This window comes from Zonotrichia leucophrys, chromosome 3, assembly GCF_028769735.1.
Source record: "Zonotrichia leucophrys gambelii isolate GWCS_2022_RI chromosome 3, RI_Zleu_2.0, whole genome shotgun sequence".
NCBI classification, from domain to species: Eukaryota; Metazoa; Chordata; class Aves; order Passeriformes; family Passerellidae; genus Zonotrichia; species Zonotrichia leucophrys.
Genome location: NC_088172.1, coordinates 62,828,572 through 62,850,080, shown reverse-complemented (window position 1 = coordinate 62,850,080; position 21,509 = coordinate 62,828,572). Strand labels below are relative to the sequence as shown.

Here is a 21,509-nt window from a genome sequence, read left to right as displayed (position 1 = left end):
ATGGAAGCTCACTCAACATCTCAAACAGAAGTTTGAGCTCCTGATTTTAGCCTTGCATTACACCATGTCCTTAGATGTCATGAGGGAGATGGTGATAATCTTTCACATTTCTGCATAATGTTTTATCAGTGGAACTTGAAGCATGTACATACCAGAAACTGCTTTTTTTCTGATTAGTGTGCTACTGTTATGTTCTGTATCTCGAGAGATCACAGTGACATTTCTGTATGTATTTTGCTAAAGGATAAGCTAAGACAAAGGAAAAACAATCATGGAAGATCACATATGAGCCATTAGTATGGTTGAGAATAGGAACCCGTGTGTTTTGTCTTGCACGTCTCCATTTCTGCTGCTGAGCTGTGTTCCCATACAGTAAGCTGATTTCCCATCCTGTGGGTGCACTTCAGCAGGTTTTTATTTTCTTGCATTTGATGTTCTTTCTTCTTTTCCTTTAGTAATAGTTTTTCTGCTCAGTAATATTAGAGGAAATCACAGCTACTTGAACAGACTTTTACAGAAGCCACATCAAAGTGTGCAGTGCACATTTCTGTATCTTTACTTCAATGGAGAACCCAGAAATGCTGCCTTTCCCTTCCAGGGAATCATTCAGTAGTGTACTGTGTGTAGAAAACACTATACGCCAGATAATGCTGCCCACATAACTGGTCAAATGCCTGAGTAGCCTTTGTGAGAAGGTGGCAGTATTTTCTCTGCTTTAGCATGCTGGATGCCTCTCTTTACCTAGCAAAGGGTTTGCTCAGGGTGTTGTAAAACAAAATGGCTGAGCCTACCTAACAGCTTTGCCAGTGGTAGGAAGATGTTTTGGATCCCTGATTCTCATCCTAGGGTCCAGCCCTGTGCTAGGTCTATGGCCAACAGGACCACAACAGTAGGCCAAGTCAGTTTATCAGACTGGAAGGAGCATATTCCCTTCCTGCTGGATTAGTTTGCTCTGAGTTACTATATTTGAGCAAACTGCAACCAATACAAGAGGGGGCAGAACTGACAGCAATCTTTTTCCTAGCAGTTACTCTGGGATTAGTTAGGCATTTCATGTAGCTATGTGGTAGAAGCACAGAAAGAATCTAAAAAGCACAGCCAAATCAACAACAGGTATAAGAAAGGAGCTGGTAACCTAAGAAAGTGTTTCCTGTGCTGATAATGTATCTGACAATTGCTGGCTGTCCCTTGTAAAGGAGCATTGTTTCACACATGGAAATTAAAGGATTAAAATGTCAGCTAGCAAAGCTGAAAGAATTTTAACTGGACTCCTTTTAGTTAGTTCAGATGCCATCATTAAAATATTTCTCTCCGGTGTATTTCAGGTCCGCATGTCTTCAGGGGAGCTTCATTTTTTCCTGCTGGGTAACTACTGTCATGTGGTAAATTGCATTGTCTTTGGAGTTAGTAAGGAAGTAATGCAGCCATACCATTGTACCCAGTTTACAAATTCTTATCATTGACAATTACAGGAAACTGGATGTTCATGGGACCAGACACTCAAAGAAATCTGTCCCTTGTAAAGATGTGTTAACTATCAGTATACTCATTGCTGCTCAGACTCTTCTGTGCAAGGTCTTTCTTTTGGAATGACCAACAATTTTACATTCCCCTCCCCTTTATGCTGAGGTCTGAGGGGTGCCATGTACAGCACACTGGTTTCCTTACAGAGTCACAGGTTGTGTCAGTCCAGCCTTTTCCGTGCTGGTCACTGTTTGCAAATGCAAGTGCTGGCAGGAGGGTGCTGAACATGAAACCTTCAGCACAGAGGATGGATGGCTAAGCATTTCTGATATGTGTGCTACCTTACTGGAAAAGGATTTAAGGAAATGGGTCTCACAATCTTTGGTCGGTGTTGATGGTCTTTGACTGACTTGTGAGTCCAGAGTTGTGATTGGGCCACTGGAGTATTTTTTGATGAATTGTCATACTGGATTTAATGTTGCCTGCTTTCATTATATGCACACCTATCTTATTCTGGCCCCGAGAGTTTAGAATGTATTCCCACTAGGAAAGTCACCTTATAGTTGTAAGAATTTTTGGAATCATCAACTATCCCACCAAGAGGAATTTTTGTAGCAAAGTGAAGTGCGTCGTTTTAAAACAAATTGCCATTAGTCTAAACAGACAACACTGGTTTTGAAAACCACAGAGTATTTAGTTTGCTCTTTGTCTTTACATTGCTGGCTAAATGTCTTGTGTATGTAGTTTACCTTTCTAAATGCCACATTCCTGTTTATTTCTAAAAACCTTCTAGATAAGCAAAAACCTCTACATTTCATCTGCTTGTGAACATAAATTGTATGTGCAACCTCAGTTCTTTTCCTTTCCCTTTATTTAGTGATAGGACGTACAGAGCTGTGATTATCCCATTTGTCCTTATTCCAGTGTAACTAATCAAATTTGTGTTTCCCACAATTATTGTTTGCTATGTGGGATGTTTTAAATGTGTGAGTAATTGAATAGGACTAATGTATCTATAAAATCTGTTTATGGTTCAGTTAACTAGTTCTCACAACAGTTGAGGAATTTCCCCATTGAATTTTGCAGATTTGTGTTCTATTTTGAGCTTGAAATGGTGAATATATTCAACTTGACTGTATTCAGATGTGAGAGTATCATCAAGCATTATATTTAGGACTGTAATTTAGAGTTTTGAATAAGTCATCTCATCTGTAAAAGTATCTCACTTTGGTCCTTATGTAAGTATTGTCTCATAATTTATTATTCCAGATGGAACATGCTTGCATGAAAGTGGAGTGTGATGCACTTCAGTTCTGTGTGGTTTTAGTTGCTTTAGTGATTTTTTCCTATTTGTGTTAAATTGTTTTGCTTCTATTTGGCATTATGTGTTGTTAAAATATTTATGTTTCTGAGAAATAGCTATTGAAACAGAAGATATCCACATTCAAGTACATTATGGTGACTGACTTATATATGAAATATTGAAATATCTTACAAAAATAGGCAAGAACTATGTGTCTTTCTCTGTCAAACAAGGGAGTTGATGCTTGTAATTTCCCTGAGTTCCAGATGTCAAATCAATAACAAGATTAGAAGTAAATATTCCTATTCCCCTGCTGCATCTAGTAGATAACAGTTTCTTCTATGTGAGGTTGCATTTTAATGCAGAGATGCTGCTTACAGATTTGAATTTAACTCCACAGCATGAAATGGCCTAATTTTTTAATGTTGTGTGATAATTCCTTACTGCCCACAATGCAAGTTTCCTTCACTGTTTTCATGCTCTGTAATTTCTGATGGTGCAATAAAGCAATCTTTGTTTCAGAGTGGAGGTGGAGAGCCTACTAATTTGCAGCTGGTTGTTTCTTTTTATTTCCAGATGGTGGGAAGAAAAATTGTGGCTCATTTCAATGCGAGAAATTAAGTTTGCAAGACTAGATAGGTATTCTTCAGTAACTAGAAATGTGATTAAAACACTGCAGTAAGTGCCACTGCAACACATTCAAAGCTTTTGACACATCCCAGGGTGCATTTGGGATGGTAACAGGTGTGAATTATAAATTTTTAGAAATCTCTTTTCTAGTGAACTGTACCAGGCTTCAAGCAGAGCACTACAGTGCACAAGTGCTGGGTTCAGCAGCAGCACCTGGCACATCCCTGTGGTACACCATGCATACACAAGGTCTTTCAAGTGGTAGAAAGCTGAAGTAATTGATAGAACTTGAAAACCTGTTACATTAAAATTAGAGGGGCTGTGGAAAGACAAAGTTGCAGCATGGAATGAATCTGTGGTTCCAGACCTTTTCTGTAAAAAGAAAGATCCATCTTCTCTCAGTCTGTTCAGAAAGTGTATGTCCTCTGAGGCTCACTGCCATTTAGATGCTAAGTGTGTCTTAGCTGCTAAAAGGAATTTCTCCATAGGTGCAGACTTCTGGAATTACAGACAAAATCTAGATGTGTAAGATCTATTGTGTGAGATATACCACTTCTATGCTGCAGTCAAGGTGAAATCCTCATCGTGTTGTTTTTCTGAATCAACATGAGAAGATCAATATTGTGGACAAGCTGCTGGCTAAGTCTAATCATTAATGACATTTTATCTCTGCCAAAACATTGTCCATGTTAAGTTCTTTTTGTCCTACTTTGAATATTTCAGGATGTGAACCTCAGGAAGAACTGTAAAAAGGCTTGTACTCTGCCCTGGTTTCAGCTGGGATAGAGTTCATTTTCTCTTAGTAGCTGGTACAGTGCTCTGTTCTGTATTGACTATGAGAGGAAGGTTGATAACACACTGAAATTTCAGTTGTTGCTCAGTAGTGCTTGCCCCAGGTCAAGGACTTTTCAGTTTCCCGTGATCTGCCTGGGAGCAGGTGCACAAGGAGCTGTGAGGGCTCATGGCCAGGGCTCCTGACCTAAACTGTCCAAAGGGATATTCCATGCCATAGAGCATGGTGCCCAGTGTATGAACTGGGGGAGGTTGGCTGGTAGAGACCAATTGCTGCATGGGGATGGCATGGACATCAGCCAGCAGGTGATGAGCAATTGAGTGGGCTTCTTTTGTCTGTCATGGCTTTTATTCCTTTCATTCTCCTTTTCATTATAATTATTGTCATTATTATTATTGTTATTGTATTTCACTTTGTTTCAATTGCTAAAATTTATTATCTCAACCCATAAGTTTTACTTTTTGTTCCTAATTCTCTGCCCCACCATGAGGGAGGAGTGACAAACAGCTGTATGGTACTTAGCTGCCACCTGGGGTTAAACCACAACAACCCCTTTCAATACCTTGAAGTTGTTATTGAAGGTCTTAGGAAGGTTTTTAAAGAACTTGTTTCTTTGACTGCTTGTTAATCTTGATGATCAGTGGCTTTGAAAATCCATTAATAAGGGAATGCTGCTGCACACACATATCTGAACATTCCAGTGCAAAAATCTCATCTCGTTTTCTAATGTTTCAGAGGACTACAAGTTAAAGTTTCCTAATAAAACTCACTCACATTTCTCTTTTAGGAAATTTAAGTTTCTGAGACTTAGGTAGTTTGTTCTATTAGGATACCTTACTAATAAAGTAGTCTGTTGGAGCCCCTACTTTGATACAGATTTTTGACCATCTGTTGCCTAGCGGGCAAGTAAACCAATAAAAGAATAATTGGAATTTTCCTGGCTGGATTCTCAGAGTAGCCCTCAGGAAGTCTCACCTTGCTTTTGACCTGTTGGTTGAGTTTTATTCAACAGACTTTTGTAATTTTTACTTCTTTCTCCATTGGAAAATGAATCTGAGGTAACAGAAAAGAATTGTTGAAACAAGATAAGAGTTTGTTTATTTATGCTAAATCTTTGCTAGAGGCAGATCTAAAGATGTGATGTTTGTGTTTTGGATAGGTATTTCTAGAAATGTGCCGTTATTAAGAGTTCTGTGAGGGAAAAATAGCCCAACACCAGATGGATCCTGGTTGGATTGCAACTAAACCCTTATAGGATCTTAAATCCAGGATGACACTAAGAGGAACCAATTTCCAGTATAAAGATTTTGAGCTTTAAAAAAAAAGGATAAGTGCTCTTAGCTTAAAAAAAGGAAAAAAAGAAAAGAAAAGAAGAAACACAAACCCAAATGGCAAACCTGGAAATTCATGCATACCTCTTGGCTATCATCTGTGATAGAAGTAAAGCCTGAATGCTTTGGCACAGAGGTTTAGCAGACCTCTGCCTGCTGAAGTCGCTCACATTTAGTCTTTGCTCCTGCCCTGCAGCTCACTGTGAAGCACACAGAGGACAGGAAATCTTTAATGACACATCCAAAAAACATGACTGAAGTTGTCAGGGCTCTGTGGGAGCATGGGTCCAGCCCACACAGACTGCATGACAGGCTGGAAGTTTAGCATATCCCAACAAAAAGGAGTTTCTCAGCAGGCAGTCTGATGGGAGCCATGTAGCTGACAGGCAGGGTTTGAAAATATCTTCTCTTGCAGGGAAAGTGGGAAAGCTTTGCCTGCTGAGTGCCTGGAGAGCACAAGTCTTCCTGCAGGGAACATGTTTTTTATACAGGCATATTTACTAGCCCTGGAATGGCAAATGTGCCTCACCTGGAGCCCTGTCTCACACATGGTAGGCATCTTTCTGGTGGCAAGGAATGTGTATGTTCATGTAGGCTCTGCTGGAAGGGTGTAACAGTTCCCTTGGGTTGATAATACCCGTTTTGGTTATACATAATCTATCCAGGCAAGATGAGCAAAACCCAGTGTTGGGTGGTGGCAGGAAAGAGTGCTATCATTTTCCAGTTAAAGTTACTGTCTGTCGAGCTGTGTTTCCCTCTGATACTTCTGTTGAGAAGAGATAATACTGTACCAAACACCCATAATAATCATCTCAGATTTGGGGGGGAGATACTGATTCTGTCCTTAATCTTATGTCTCCATTTGATTCCTGTGCAGTTGATTCCATCTGCTGTTACACTGCTCTAGTAACAAGTCCCTCCTTGTACACACCCCCCCACATCTTAACTGCTGATATGGGAATCACTTCATCATTGGCATCGCTGCTGTAGGGTTGTGATGTTTTTCACTTACTTGCTGTGGGCAAATACTGTCTAAAACAGCAGTGAGTGTAAATGGACAAAATAGTACAGCTTGGTGCCATTTGCAATTCCCATCAGACTGTAGGTGTGCCTTTCCTTGCGTGGTGGTGTGAGAGAGACAAGGATGGTCTTTCTGATGACAGAAAATGAGAGTTGGGAAATACTAGCAATTTGTTTGGTTTGACTCAGAGTTGTATAGTTTCCCTTTAATTAACAGAGTGTTCTTGTGCGTTACCAGGTGACCTGGGGTTCAGGTAGCCTTGCAGACGTGTAATACTGTTGCTGTTCATCTTACTGAGCTATGATGGAAATTCAGAAACAATAACTGAAAGTCTCTCCTCCAGAAATCTGGAGCCCATCAGGGAAGCATGGGGAGCTGTGAAATTAAGCCAGTCTGGCATACCTCTCCTATGGATTACCATTGGAGGAGCTGATGTTAGGGAAGCACTGAATTCAGCTTCAAATTCTGAAGAGAGCTGAAGTCTCCCTATTTCTTGGCCCTCTGCTTGGGTTCAGATCAAGAGTGCACTACAGATGATTTTGACTTCCTGCTTTGGTTCACCCTTGTGGAACAGTTTTGGAGTGTGTAGACTGGACTTGTTTCTAATTAAACAACATGAAGCAGTAAAGAGTACCTCAGCTATTATTGGGCTTACAGCATTTGTGAACAGAGTAGAGCAAATCTGAAGTAAACCCTGGCTTCCCTAAATATAATCTTGAATTTAGGTACATGCTACCAATGTTCTGCACTATGGATCAATACTTATTGTGCTACAATACTAATGTTAACAAAATGACCATGCAAATTTTTTTGTTCCTTTTTTCTTTTTTCCTATGTCTATACTTTGCATTCCAGTGGTCAGAATAATTGATTTTGCGCAGGAATTGGCAGATATCTGACCGCTTAAGTAATATGATCAAATACTACTTTTTTCATGACTTTCAGATATAAGATCTAAGCTCCTGTTGCAACCATACTGTTTTCATGTTCTAAAGTTTTGCTCACAAGACCAATACAAAAACATTTTCTTTATCATGACATCTTACAGTTTCTCCTGCTGCCTTGCTGGTATGTGAAGAGTATCAAGATGATAATGTTTTGAATAGTAAATTACCATCTATAAATATGTAGTGTCCAGGAATCCTCCTGCACTGACTGCAGATTTTCTCTTGCTGATTGAAATGACAGCATGTATCTCTCTAGAAAAATGTAAATGATCTTACAATAGCAAAAAAGATACAGGACTTCTTGTTGTAAATAAATGGCTCAGTAATTTTTCTCTAGTTAAGAAAATTATTGATACATAATGTATGGCCTTATTCTGATCCTACTTGTTTGACTCATTTGAAAAGACTTAAAGCACTTTCAGTTTTCATTGCATAATTAAAGGGGGCAGGTGAGCCAGCAGCACGCCCAGATGGCAGAGAGGGCTGATGTTATCCTGGGCTGCGCCTGGAGTGCTGCCAGCCAGGAGGGAGATGATCCTTGCCCTCTACTCAGCTGGTGAGGCCACTCCTGAAGGGCTGGCTCCTGTTCTGTACCCCACAGTGCAAAAAAACCCAGAGAGCTGCTGGAGAGTGCATCCAAGAGCTACCAAGGGATGAAGGGACTGGAGCATCTCTCCTGTGAGGGTTGGGAGTGACTGGGACTGCTGAGCCTGGAGAAGAAAGGTTTTGTGGGAAGCTCACCAGTGTATACATGAATACCTGAGAGAGTAAGTGAGGGACTAATATTGCAGGTGGCATATGGATGCTGCTGTGTTGCACACTGCCCCTGTCAGATCATTCTTTTCAACCTTTCCATTTATGTTCACTGGCTGGCTAGTATTTTTTTACTTAAGCTGAATATTTTGAGGACAAGGAGATATATTCATTCTGCTTTGGTAGCACAATAAGTATTAAATAACTGAATTATTACAGGATACAAAAATACTTTCACATTTGTTTTAGTTTCGTTTTAAATACTTACATGTTAAATTCTATGGGCTTACTACATCTATCTAGAAATCATGTATACACAAATTATTTGCTAAATTTTTAATGTATTTTTATATGGGTAATTATTTTCCACCAGAACTGCCACTCTGTTCAAAGGTCCAAGTCAATGAGAGCCTTTGTTGTCTCTTCATGTAGGACTCCCCAGGAAGTCAGAGGTGGGATGGGCTTATTGCAGGAAGGCTTTTCAGACAACTAGGAACATACTCAGTAGGAAATTGGAAGTATTACTAGTCTTGCTTCCAGAGTAGTAGTATTTTGGATTTTTTGTATTATTATTAATTATTCCAAAGTAGTAATATTTTGGATTTTTTTATTATTATTACTGATCACCATGATTTCTGAATGAGAAAATGTGGCACGTCCATACACAGTAAACCCATTTTCACGCCACCTATTTAAGCCAACGCAGAATGTATAAGAACAGGAAGTGAACATCAGTGGTTTGCTAGCACTGGTACAAATCCACAGGCAGTTTAAACAATACCAAACATACGACTGTAGAGCTACCTGTTCTTCTTCATATTAATATGAATAAAGTGTGAAAGTATCCCTTGTCCTCATACAAACATTCTCCCCAGTTTGATTCATTAGCATCCCCCTTTCCCAGCATCTGTGGATGCAGTTTCTTTGGGTAAGTGTAATATCACTTCTTGTGCAGGAATCGACAAGGCAGATTTTGGATGCTTTGCAAGATAAAAATGTTTTGACATACAGCTGTTCTGGTAGACACTGGTTTTGAAACTGGCTTGGACCATAGAAGCAAATATATCCATGCCTTGTTTCTTTGATTCACATATTTCTGACAATCAGCCAAATTGCTCATATGAGTATTTATTTAGTATTTAGTATTTATTACTAAACTGACTGTGTTAAAAGCCATTTCAGCTTTTCTTGGTGCAGCAGGTGACCTTTGTGAGTTGATTATATGAACACAGTCCTTTCCACAGTCAAACCTAGCTGCAGGACATTGATTCTGAAGAATTAGCAGTCTTTGGCTTTGGTAACTAGTGGCAGCAGAGAGCAGAAGGAATCAAAACCACATAGGAGATGCATGTAAATCAGCTGGAATTTCTTTAGAGTTTTGGTTGCTTGGTTTGTACTTTTGGAAGAAGCCCCTTCATTCTAGAAATTGGCAAAACAAAACAGTTCTATTCTGACAAGTGGTTAGGGTGAGATATTGCTGTGAAGAAGATGTAATCTTCATGGTTACATTAATTTAAATACTGTTTTGCTACTTTTAGTCTAGTGAAGTTTGAGGGGTATATTATTCACAAGGGCTGGATCAGCACCATACTAAATCATCTCAACTTGAAGTCGAAATCACTTTTAAATCACGCTTACTGGTGTGGTGTGAGAATGAACCTAATGACTGTTTTCTTTAGTGGCAAAACTGGTTTAAGAGGTTTTTGCCACACCCTTCATTACGTCTCTAATTGTGCCAGTGCAAGTCTTTGAGAGCTGCATAGTAAGCTTTTATTAGTGAAATGGACTAGGTTTCAAAATCTCCTTCTCCTTCTTTGTCCTGTCCTATTCTTCCCCTCCCTGATTATTTCATCAATTTTGGTTTACAGCACTTCTTCCTCTTCCCTCCTCTAATGCACACAAAATCAGTTTCATTAACTCAACCGAGGAGATAGCAAAATATAATTTCCAAATGGATTTCCTCTGCTTAGAAATGCCTGTCACAGTGGAATTTTTCCTCCTCATTTCTGCAGTATAGGGTGGCGTATTTCAGCCTGGCTAGAAATCCAGGTTCCCTGATTTGTTTAGCAAAACGGTGTTAGGGAACTTTTCCAGAGTGTTTCCAGTTTGGTAGCGCAATAAGTTTAACAATGAAATACATCTTTCTTCATAAAACTAGGTCTCAAACTATTATTTTCTATAGCAAGGAAAGGCATAGCAGCAACCAGGGTGATCTCTCTTACTACACAGATCTACCATCACCTGACATTTCCTTTTTGTCTTGGAAGATAATTGACCAGTTATAAAGAAAGATGTATTTCACTGTTAAACACAGTGGAAAATGTCAAAGGCTTATAAAATGAAAGTCTAGAAATTATGTAAATATTATCAATGACCATCTTCATCATACACCAGTGAGTCATGTTATGCTTGGGATGAATTAAAGATTTTTGCATAACTTAAAAATACATAGTACATGATGCACTTAATTTATTGGGGCATTTTGAGATTATGAGCTGATTTAAAGGTCTGACTTTTCTTCAAGGGCGCTGACTCAGACCAGCAAAGGGATGAGCACACTTGCTGTGTTACGCTGCGTGGTGTGATTCTGCCATCTGAATGGGTGTGTTGGGGAGGACACTGGATGTGCTGAACATAACCCTCTCCGTGCCCTGACAATCTCAGGTGCTGCACAGGGCTGGGGGTGTGGCAGCAGGTCACCTGGGGCCAGAAGGAGCTGTGGCTTGACAAAACCTGTCGTAGAATGAATAGTACCTCTAAACTATGAATAGGCAGTGGAAGAGAGAGGCAGTGCTGCAACCTGGTACACACCTGCCAGGCTTCATCCCCGCAGCCTGGGAGAGGCTGGCTGAGGGAAGCTTTCTGTGGGCTGTAGCAGTTCTGTTTGTCTGTTACTTGCCTCACTTGATGTAAGATCCATCTCCACCATTCAAATATCCACCCTTTGGGGCATCATCTGGGCATTTGTGTGGAAGTCTAGGCTGGGTTATTACAACACAGAACCATGGCACCTCTGCACTCTGGCACTAAATGCTCAGTTCGGGGTCCTGAAAAACCTGTAAGGCAGCCACTGCCTCTGAACACACAGAAGAGCTCGTTAATGAGCTACAGGAGAGACTGAACTACAAAGAGACAAAGCAGCGATGATACACAACTGCTTAGATTGGTCAAACCAGTGCCTGAGAAGGATGGGAGGGAAAAACACCCCCTGCCAACAAGTGCCAAGCTAACAGAGGACAGAAGAGTGTGAAATACTCAAAGGCAGTGCTAGATTTGATACAGGCTGTAATGAATTGGAGACATTGTTGGAAGCTACCTAGAGACTCTGGAGAACAAAGTCCAATGGTGTGTATAAAAATGAAGGGAGAAAATATATCTTACCTGGAATATAATGGCCAATTCTGTGTATTTACCTACAGAGTGATCTAACAGGAGCAATTAGTCAACAGCTAAGACAGAAGACAAAATAACTGAAAGGGGAGGTTGAACAAGAGGTATACAACATACTGAGAAGTGTAGAAAAGTCATGACTGAGCCTTTTTAGAAAGATGTAAGAGCAGAAGACTAACTTGAAGTACAGCAAGAGGAAAATTTTTTATTGAATACATCATTGATGTGTATAACTCAGCACCAAAGTAAATGTAAAAATATATAAGTATTTTAAATTATTTCTAAAACTAAACACTTTTGTATGTATGTTTTCACTTTTGTGACAACCTTCAGAATTACGCCAGAACTGCTAAAGACATTTTCTATAGTTATATAAGCTTATAATAGTAGAAATCCTCCAAGCCGTAAGAAATTTTTAAGAAAAAAATCCCCACATGTGACCAGAGAACAGAACTGAAACTCAACTGTCAACATCTTGTGGAGTTTTACTCTTTGTGTAATCAGTCCAGTATGGTCCATGTCAACACATTCAGCTAGATAGATCATTGGTACTTATTTGGCAAATTCTGCTGGTCTTAGATGAAGTCTTTTCCTTTTTTTTTTTTAAGTGATATCCTTTATCTCTAGTGTCACTGTGAGTAGCAGTGCTTGGCCAAGTTTTCTGAGGGTTTGATTTTTTCAAGGGCCAGTGCTTTTAAGTGGGTGATTGTTATCTGGTATTTTCATTATACTGTATGAAAATTTAGCATTCAATAAATCTTGTTTTCTTCATGATCAGTAATACAGTTATCAGACAGGCTGCATTGATCATTTAATTCTGGTCAACCATAGCAAGTGCCCTGGATAGAATAAAAAAATACCTTTGTAAGTAGTGCCCTTTTCTCATAGCAAAAATAGTACCTTAGGATTGCAACTGTAATACTCCTGATCATGGTTGTTTCCACTGAAAAAGGCAAATGGGCACACACACCTCCCTGAAGGGGACACAGTCTGAAGTGCAAACAGGTGCAGGAGCAGAGATGGGAAGCAATAGAGCACAAGTGTCTGAAAGCAGACAATGGAGTATCTTGGGCCTTGGATCTGTAATTTCGTCTCTTTTAAAGTGTAGCTGTGTTGGTTTGGCGTGTTTTAATGACTTTTGTAACGTGATAACTAAGATTATAGGCAACTTTCTTGACACTCAAGATTGTCAAGAAAAGTTACATAAAAGCAGTTGCATACTGGGAAAAAATAGACATCCTTTTCTTCTCCCCTTGTCATAGCCTGAGATATGTAAAGGTAGCAGAGTAGGAGAAGTGGTTAGTTCTTGAAGGACTGGTTTGTTCATTCCTCTAGAGATTGTCACAGGTGGTGTTCCTTGTAGAACTATGTTGGGCTTGTGCTGTTTGACTTATTTCTAAATGACCTGGAAGAGGGAAGCAACTAAGTTTGCTAAATACACAACATTAATTAAGGCAGTAAGGATGGTGGAAGAGCCCGACGGTAACTGGGCAGTAAAGTGTCACATGAAAATGAGTGTGGATAAAATCATGCTCAGCCATAGTTTCAAACATTAAGTGATGGGATATGCCCTGGTGGATGTAAGATCCAAGACTTCTGATAGACAGAGCCAAGAAAGCCTCAGCTTGGCAGTAGTCAGAAATGCCAGTCAAACCTCCAGCATTATTAGGCACAGAGTAGAATACTTGTCTACAATTTCATAAATCTGATTGAACTGCTCTGTGCAGTTCTGATCCTCTTATCTCAAAGCAGATAAACAGAAGGTGAGCAGGAAAAAAAGCCATTAATTAATACAATTTACTGGGACTCAAAAGACTGAGCTTGGATAAATTATTCATAATATCATTAAAATTCAAGTACAACTGAAATTTCCTGTTGGTTAGCTAACACAGAGAAATAACACCTCATGTGTTTCTTCTACAAGACTTTGAACATGGTAGTGATAAGACATTTTGCCTGTCTCTCATTGTCTGGAGGTGTCTTTGTACATCTTAAGAAAAGGAAATGTTATTTTGAATTTACTCCTCTGGAAAAATTAAAAAGTAATGATTCTATTATTAAATCCATCAAAGTAAAGAAGAAATCTCTTTTGTTCGTATAGAACTTGAAGGGACTTGCAGAACAGCCAGTTTCACAGGAGCGCAGGCAGAGAGTTCCCAGGAGGCCTCATGGAATGTCTGCCTGGTCTAGTGCTGCACTGGGCAGACTGGGGTGGTGCAGAGTGCACTTCAGAAATCAGAAGCAGCATAACCCTGAATTCACTGTGTGTTCTGCCTGGGCTGCTCAAGATAGCTCGTTGCAGTAGCTCTGGAAAATGCCTTGCTGTACAGCAGTAATATAACCCAAATGAGCTGGCTGATCTGGGGCTGCAGAATTGGGAGGGCCTGTCTGCACTTGCTTGGTTTGATGTCAGAGTAAAGGGTGCGCAGACTAAATTTTAAGAGATTTCCTTTTTCTAGCTGCAATGAAAACAAAATACTTTTTTTTTTTTTTGTTTTTCTTTTCTTGGCTGGCAAACAGGAGAAAGCATTCCTGGTTTATGTTGGATTTGCTGTTCCCTTCTGTGATGATGACTCACATTTAGAACCAAATTCTGTCTGTCAGAGTGTACTTTGGCAGCATGGCCACTTGCACTGGGTACAATTGCACAGGTTTGTGACATTGGGATTGCTGGTACTAGCAGGGGATCTATTCCTGTACTCTGAATGCAACACTGTTCATCCTCCTGGTGTCTAAATGGTGAGGCAGAAATCTAGCCACAGTGGCTAAATCCTTGGAGTTTTGCTGTGAAAAATGTTTGTTCTGCTTTTAGATACCTTTTGTTGGATTATAATCTGTGGAGGCATGGAATTAGATAGTTTTGAATGTCAATTATAGTACTTCTATGTAATTTAATTGATTTTCACAAAAGGTGTTAGAGTGTGTTGCTACTGTAGATGTAGGAACATTTTTCTGAAGTATGTATTGTTCCAGTTTACAAGGTGGGTAGTAAACTTTGTAAAACTAAATAAAAAGTTGAGCAGGAAAACCCAGAATCAGATACAAATTTCCTGGCATAAGCTTGCACTCTTGACTAGGCCTTACTTCCTTCTCTGAAATAAGCATGTATACAATGATGATCACAATTTTGAAATACAAAAATATTTGGGTTTACTTGCTCATGGCTAATACTGAGTTTTGTTTGCCTGCTTAAAACAGACCATTGAACAGCATTTGTCAAAAGAGGCAGAATCCAGAATTACTGATAGTGCATCTTATTCTTCTCACTCAATACAGCCCATATCAGGCTGGCAGCTGAGCTCCTAACTTTCACTCAGCTCATGCCTGCTGTGCTTTGTTGCAGGATATGGACACACAGTGCCTTTATCTGATGGGGGAAAGGCCTTCTGCATCATCTACTCGGTCATCGGGATCCCGTTCACTCTGCTGTTCCTGACGGCCGTGGTGCAGCGCATCATCGTGTACGTCACCCGGCGCCCCGTGCTCTACTTCCACATCCGCTGGGGCTTCTCCAAGCAGGTCGTTGCAATCATCCATGCTATGGTCCTCGGCTTCATCACTGTCTCCTGCTTCTTCTTAATCCCAGCAGCAATATTTTCCGTCCTGGAAGATGACTGGAATTTTTTGGAGTCATTTTATTTTTGTTTCATTTCCCTGAGCACCATTGGTCTCGGAGACTATGTGCCAGGAGAGGGCTACAATCAGAAATTCCGGGAGCTGTATAAAATTGGAATTACATGTAAGTGTCAAACTAACCAGCTAAGTAAAAGGCATTTTATGTTAAAAATAAAAAAAAATCAACATCAAACTGACAATCAGACTTCTCCTCTCCATTCTGTGAATAGTGATGCTTTGTCAGCTAGCAAACTGGGCAATAATTTAGGTAGCTCTGTAAAGAGGAAACTGTTAAGTAAGGTCAGTTTTTATAGTTAAGGAAGAAAAAGCTAAAACAAGAATTCCATTTTTCTAATCATAGATGTTTACTCTCTTATTAATAGTAGAAAAAAAACCCCCTCATGTAATTGTTACTAAAATAGTTAAGAGCATCTTGGGCTAACATTTCAGTGCATCACAGAGCCAAGACAATCCAGTAACCTAAGGCCATCCCAATAAGGCTAGATGACAGGTGGACAGAAATGAGTCAAGAAGCCATGGAAAACGAGGAGGAATATCAAAGCTTCTGACTCCAGTTGTAACAGAACGTAGAGCTGAAGCTGGCACTGGTACATACCAGCTGTCAAAACACACAAGTAGACTGAGATGGTAGAAAAGAAAGATTGAGAATGCTAAATTTAAATTGTTTCATTATATTTCACATAGAAGAAATCATAATGATCAGTGATTTTAAGAAAGTGAATATTTTAAAGAGAAAATTACCTTTATTTTGGTATTCTGAGTAAATGTATGCTGAGGGCAATATTTTCCAGTGACAGTGTTTTGAAACATGGCAGTTTCTCATACAGCTTCAACCTGAGCAGTCTTTGGATCATCAGAGGCATCAGTTAAAAGATCTAAACACCCAAAGCAGACCTTTCCTTTCAGGTTCTTTTCTTAGGCTGGTCTGCATTCAGCTATGCTTCTGTGCATGATCCAGCAATCATGATGTAGGCAAAGAATCTGTTAACTTGGTTTTGTGTTTTACCTGAAGAGAGGTTTTTTCATTCTTTGAAGCAGGGCCTTGAACTAGCCAACAGAACACTTTGTTTTATCCTGCCAGCCCTGTTGCTGTTGCAGATTTCCTCCTCTCCCTGTTATGTTTATCTTATAAATGGCATTTTTAAATTATTAACCTGCTGATCTGCAGAGTTGATTTGGGGATGCTAAGTGGTGAAGTGAATGGAAAGTCACACATGGCAAAGGCCTTGTTACAGGCTTGCTCAAAATCTGAAGAAAAACATTATGGCACAGATTAAAGCTTTTTTCAACAATTAGGAAGTAAATTGCAGGAAATATTAAAGAAAATACTAAAAGGAAAAGGAGAAGGAAAAAGTAGCTTTTAGGCAAAGTTATGACATTAGAATATCTAATTTCAATAGATTTTAAGGTTGTAACTTTTAAATTATTATTTTTCCTTTCATGTGAGCAATTCAAGGAACTAATGTTTTCTCCTGAACCTACATTTTCTATAAGATATTTTGGACTTCTTCATCAGAAAATGCTTAATGAGTACTACAGGCTTTTCAAGAATTTTTAGAAGAGCACAAGTCCTGTTCTAAATCAAGTGACAATCAGCTGGACTGAGTCTCAGAGATTATTACAAATTCTTAGTGCAGATTTATAGATGCTTTTCAATTGATATAGCTTTGTCATTCTTTCTTGTGTTAATGCATAGCTCACATTTGATGTTGTAACATAAAGTTTAAAATCAATTTTTAAATTTTAGCTGTAGTGCTGATTTAGATGAGTATTCAGTATTAAAAAATTGATTAATGGTTCTTCTGAAAGGAAAAGGAGAGTGTTCCTGCCAGTGAATAATCTGTAACTACAGGTGAGATATTTATGCCTTTAGGCAACAGAACAGTGACCATATGGAAATTATAATCATTAATCTGTGTTGATTTTTCAGCACACTTGTGTTGAAAAATGTCCAGTGTGCAGCCCTTGGACGAGTGCATTCTGCTAATAGTTATACACTTAGCTTCTGCTTCATTTACCTTATTGAAATGATAAAATAAATAAGTAGTCATGCTCCTCATTGAACTGTAATGATCAGAAGTGGGGATCTAATGAATTACTGAGGTTAATAAATATCATTTTAATACCTTCCTTTAAACTATACACATTTATGGAGAATAAAAAAAAAAAAGAGCTTAGTGTACTGCTGGTCATAGAAATCTCCATTTCCAAAAGTCTCTGTCTATGAGAGCTGACTATTACCTCTAAAACTCAGTCAATCAGTACATGGCTAAAGTCATCTGTAATACATTTTAGATAAGACTTCCAGGTTTTGGGTAATCTGTGTACCTCAGTAAAACATTGCAAATGCACACAAAAGATGGAGTAGCTGTGTCAGGTTTTTCAAATTCCAGGAGTAATTTTACAATAAGTTTTCATTTTGGTTTTATTGGGTTTGTACACATTCCTAGTTGCTTTGTTTTTCCAGGTATTTCAGGGTGTTGTATGTCCAATAATTTTAGAGGAAAATAATTACAAAGTTTTCATGAGGCGACAAGGTAGTAAGTGATTTTTCCTGCTAAACTGATACGAATAACCAATAACCATAATTAGCTCCCATATTTTTACTTCTGCTTGTAATATATAGGAATATTGTGGTAAAAGTTTATTTCCCATCTTTTGATCAAAATCTTTTGAAGGCCACTTAATCATTAAAGTCCTAAGTAAGTAAGGGAGTGGCCTGTTGTAAATTTTTATTATTGCAGTTTTTTTAATGCCTTTACCTATGCTTTTTTCTCACACAGTTGTAAGGGATTTGAAGCCACTAGTATTTCTCTTTCTGTTTATGTTGGGTCTTCTAGTTGTAGAATTAGTAAAGGAAAAGAAACAAGGATATCACAGTTCAAAGCTCTGAAATTATGCCATAAAGAAAATTAACATAATGGTCAGAGATGACAGGGGTGAGAAAAGTCACAAGCTCGATACTGGTCCAGCCCTACCTGGTTTGCTAATATAATTAATTTTTAATTTTTTTTTTTTTTTTTTTTGCACTCAGGTTATCTGTTGATGGGCCTTATTGCCATGTTGGTGGTTCTTGAGACTTTCTGTGAACTCCATGAACTCAAAAAGTTTAGGAAGTTGTTTTATGTGAAGAAGGACAAGGAAGAGGACCAAGTGCATATAATGGAACATGACCAGCTCTCCTTCTCTTCCATCTCAGACCAAGCAGCCTCCATGAAGGACGATCAGAAGGCAAATGAGCCTTTTGTGAATTCCCAGTCCCCAACTTCCAATGACAGCTCTCTAAACAATTAATACACGGGTAGCCATACCAGTGTTTTGGTGCATTTATGCTACTTACCATAAGAAATAGAAAGCCTCATATTTTTTTCTCAAATTATAAAAGCTGGAAGACTGTGCTACTTTAACAAGGATTTATCACTTCTGACATAGAAAAGACTTCTGGGAAAAATGTGGGAGCCACCCTGGGAAGAGGGAATAAATGTAAGATGTGGCTGGGAACATAAGGCCATTTTGGTTGAGGGATAAGGATTTAGGTGTACCACATTCAGAGATGCCAGAGAGAAAGGCTTGCACAAGCAACTTTGTTGAACATCTTTAGGAGACTAGGCCTTCACTGACATCCAGCTCATTGAGTTAAATGCCCCATCTTGCAACTGGTTGACAGCAGATTTTGGGATGTGCACTTACAATAGTCACAGTTTTAATCCAATAGCTAGGATATTAATCTGGAAAACATTTTCAGAGCAGTATCTCTAGATCTGGTGGAGGGGGGAATATCTAGGTCATCCCTCTATTACCCAGTAACTTGTAGGTGTAAACAATTATTCCAGGAAGGAAAAAATAATACTGCAATCCCTCATTTGCCCATGCCATTTACATCTTAATTTCTTACTTCTTTAAAAGGGCCTCCAATCACCAGAAAAATGTTGTCCTGAAGAAAGTGTGCCTTGGGTCTTCCGTACTGCTTGTTTTTTGTATGAAATACTTTTCTGAGAGATAGCAAAAGCAACTCAAAGCTCTGGATGAGGTGACATGGTAGGGAAGGAAGACAGATGCATTTCAGTCTTCTGAAATGGGCAGGAGTGGGTATTTAGCTGCATGGAATGGAATGAAAACAAGTCAACAGATGCCATGCATGACTGGCACAGTCATGTGCTTGTGGCATCCTCCTGCTAGGTGGCTGAAACCTGCTCAGCAGAAGGACTCGGTGCTGTTCCTCCCACAGTCCAGCCCAGCCTGTGCTCTGCTGAGCTGGTGGGTACACAGAGGAACAGAAACAGCATCACCTTGAACAGAGCTCCTGTTTCTTCTTTTGCTTTTCTAACTGGTACTCGGAACACTTTGGAGGAGAAGGGAATGTTTCAGGGCAAAGCAATTTTTCAGTTTTTCGCATGGCAAGAAAAAAGGAAAAATGTCACATTTGGTTCGGATGGAACCGAATTTTTTTCCCCTTGGGAAAAGTCACTAAAAAGTCAAGATCTTGCTCAACTTCGGAAGCTGGAACCTCTTTGACTGTAACAGCAGAGGTGTTTTAGTCCAGCTACCAGTCACTGTGCTGAATGCAGGGATCTCAGAGTGAATTTCAGTGAGCATGAGACAAGATTTAAGTGGTTGTAGTACTTTCTCTTCTGGCCTTAAGAATCTTATGATAGGGGAATCCTGATAACACTTTGCAGTGAACAAAAGATCTGGAGCACAAATAGCCATAATAGGACAGCCTCCCACATAGGAACAGTGTAGAGGAGAGCCTTTTACCTGCAGCGCAAGCATGCCAGATTGCCTGTAATTTGGCTTTTAGTGTTTAGAGCTGAATAATAATTTACTGTAAAGAAAACAAATGCAGCGTGTCTAGATTTAGCGCACGTGGGAAAAATACTTGAAAGTAAATAACCCAAAATATACTGTGTTTGAGCTTAATTATAGCTAGCATCAAACAATTTTTTATATCTTTACTGGAAAAATTTACTTTATGGTTAAATCAGCTGAAAGTCTTCAATTGAAATTTATATTTGTAGAAAATCAGAGCTAAAGGTTTTGGTTGTTTTGAGTTTTATAGATTAGGTGAGAGCATATTGTGTTTGCATGTTCCCAGGAAAGTGGCTATTTTTATACTGCTTAGGTTAACACAGTTCTATTTATAATGAATGTTAACCAATATATATGTACATATATACATAAATATATTTATATACTGTACATATATCATAAATCACCAGAGTCTAACAGACTTAGGAAAAGCATTTTAGATAATTTTTCCCCTAGTCTCCTCTTTATACAGTCAATATTTGAAAACTATGGCATTAAAATGACACTGACATAAAATTATGAGTACTGTACTATAAGAAACATTTATACTATTTTTTTTTTCGTGGGACTTTATTGATTGTTTTCAGTACCTTAAAATTCAAAATTTCTTTTAATTTCCATGTAATATTGAGCTCTAAAGGATATGCACAGATGTTAAATGATATACAGAGTTACTTTTGCAGCGTGTACACAAATGCAAAATGTAGACACGTGAAATGAAAGCACAGAATTCAAAGCAGAAGCGATAAACTAAGCAGTATACTGTGATTGTAGGTTAATATTTGTTATTTTAAAATTAAATAAAAAGTCTGGCTTTTGCCTGCCTGCACTATGAAGTGGGAGTATTTTCTTTAGTGGCATGTGTGCCTTGAAGGAATCCTGTCTGCGTTTGTGCATCCTTTAGTCAGCCTTCTTCAGCTCAGGGAGGCTCTGTTAATGCCAGTGTTGTACCTAACCTTGACATTAATTGTGGCTTAGTATTGTTATTCCTTTATAAAAAGAAAAAAAAAGAAGAGCAATCCAAGGTATGTTTGGTTTTGTTTCAGAAGCTGACTGATTATAGCAAATAAAAAATAGTGACATAGCATTTATCCTGTCCTTATGAACCAGCTGCTCCAATTTGAGAAATCTGCAAAACTGGTGAAAATAATGGCTCTCATTTCATACAGCTTTTACATCTTCACATGAAGCCAGCATATAAGATGAGTTGAAACTGGAATCCAGATCAGAAAGAGAAAGATTATCGTGCAAGAACTTCAGTATAAAGTGCATCCCTTACCTGGAGGCAAACTGTGAAGCAGGTGCATGTAAACCCAGATGGAGAGCATGGCTCATAAAGCAATGGTGCTGAAAAAAGTCACAAGAGAGAGATAGAAATGCAAGCAAATAACTTGTACATAAAAGAATTGCCTGGATTCTGTCCTCACTCTCC

The 21,509-nt window shown here is 38.9% G+C and overlaps 1 protein-coding gene across 1 annotated transcript in view; it reads left to right on the top strand.

Annotated features, from left to right (window-relative positions):
• The window catches only part of KCNK1 (potassium two pore domain channel subfamily K member 1), a 31,421-nt gene extending 10,508 nt beyond the window's left edge, over window positions 1-20,913 (top strand). The window contains exons 2-3 of the mRNA XM_064708509.1: window positions 14,976-15,371; window positions 18,303-20,913. Coding sequence (XP_064564579.1) covers window positions 14,976-15,371; window positions 18,303-18,562 — 656 coding nt within the window. The 3' untranslated portion in view covers window positions 18,563-20,913. The remainder of the gene's footprint in view (window positions 1-14,975; window positions 15,372-18,302) is intronic.
• Window positions 20,914-21,509: the final 596 nt, after the last annotated feature.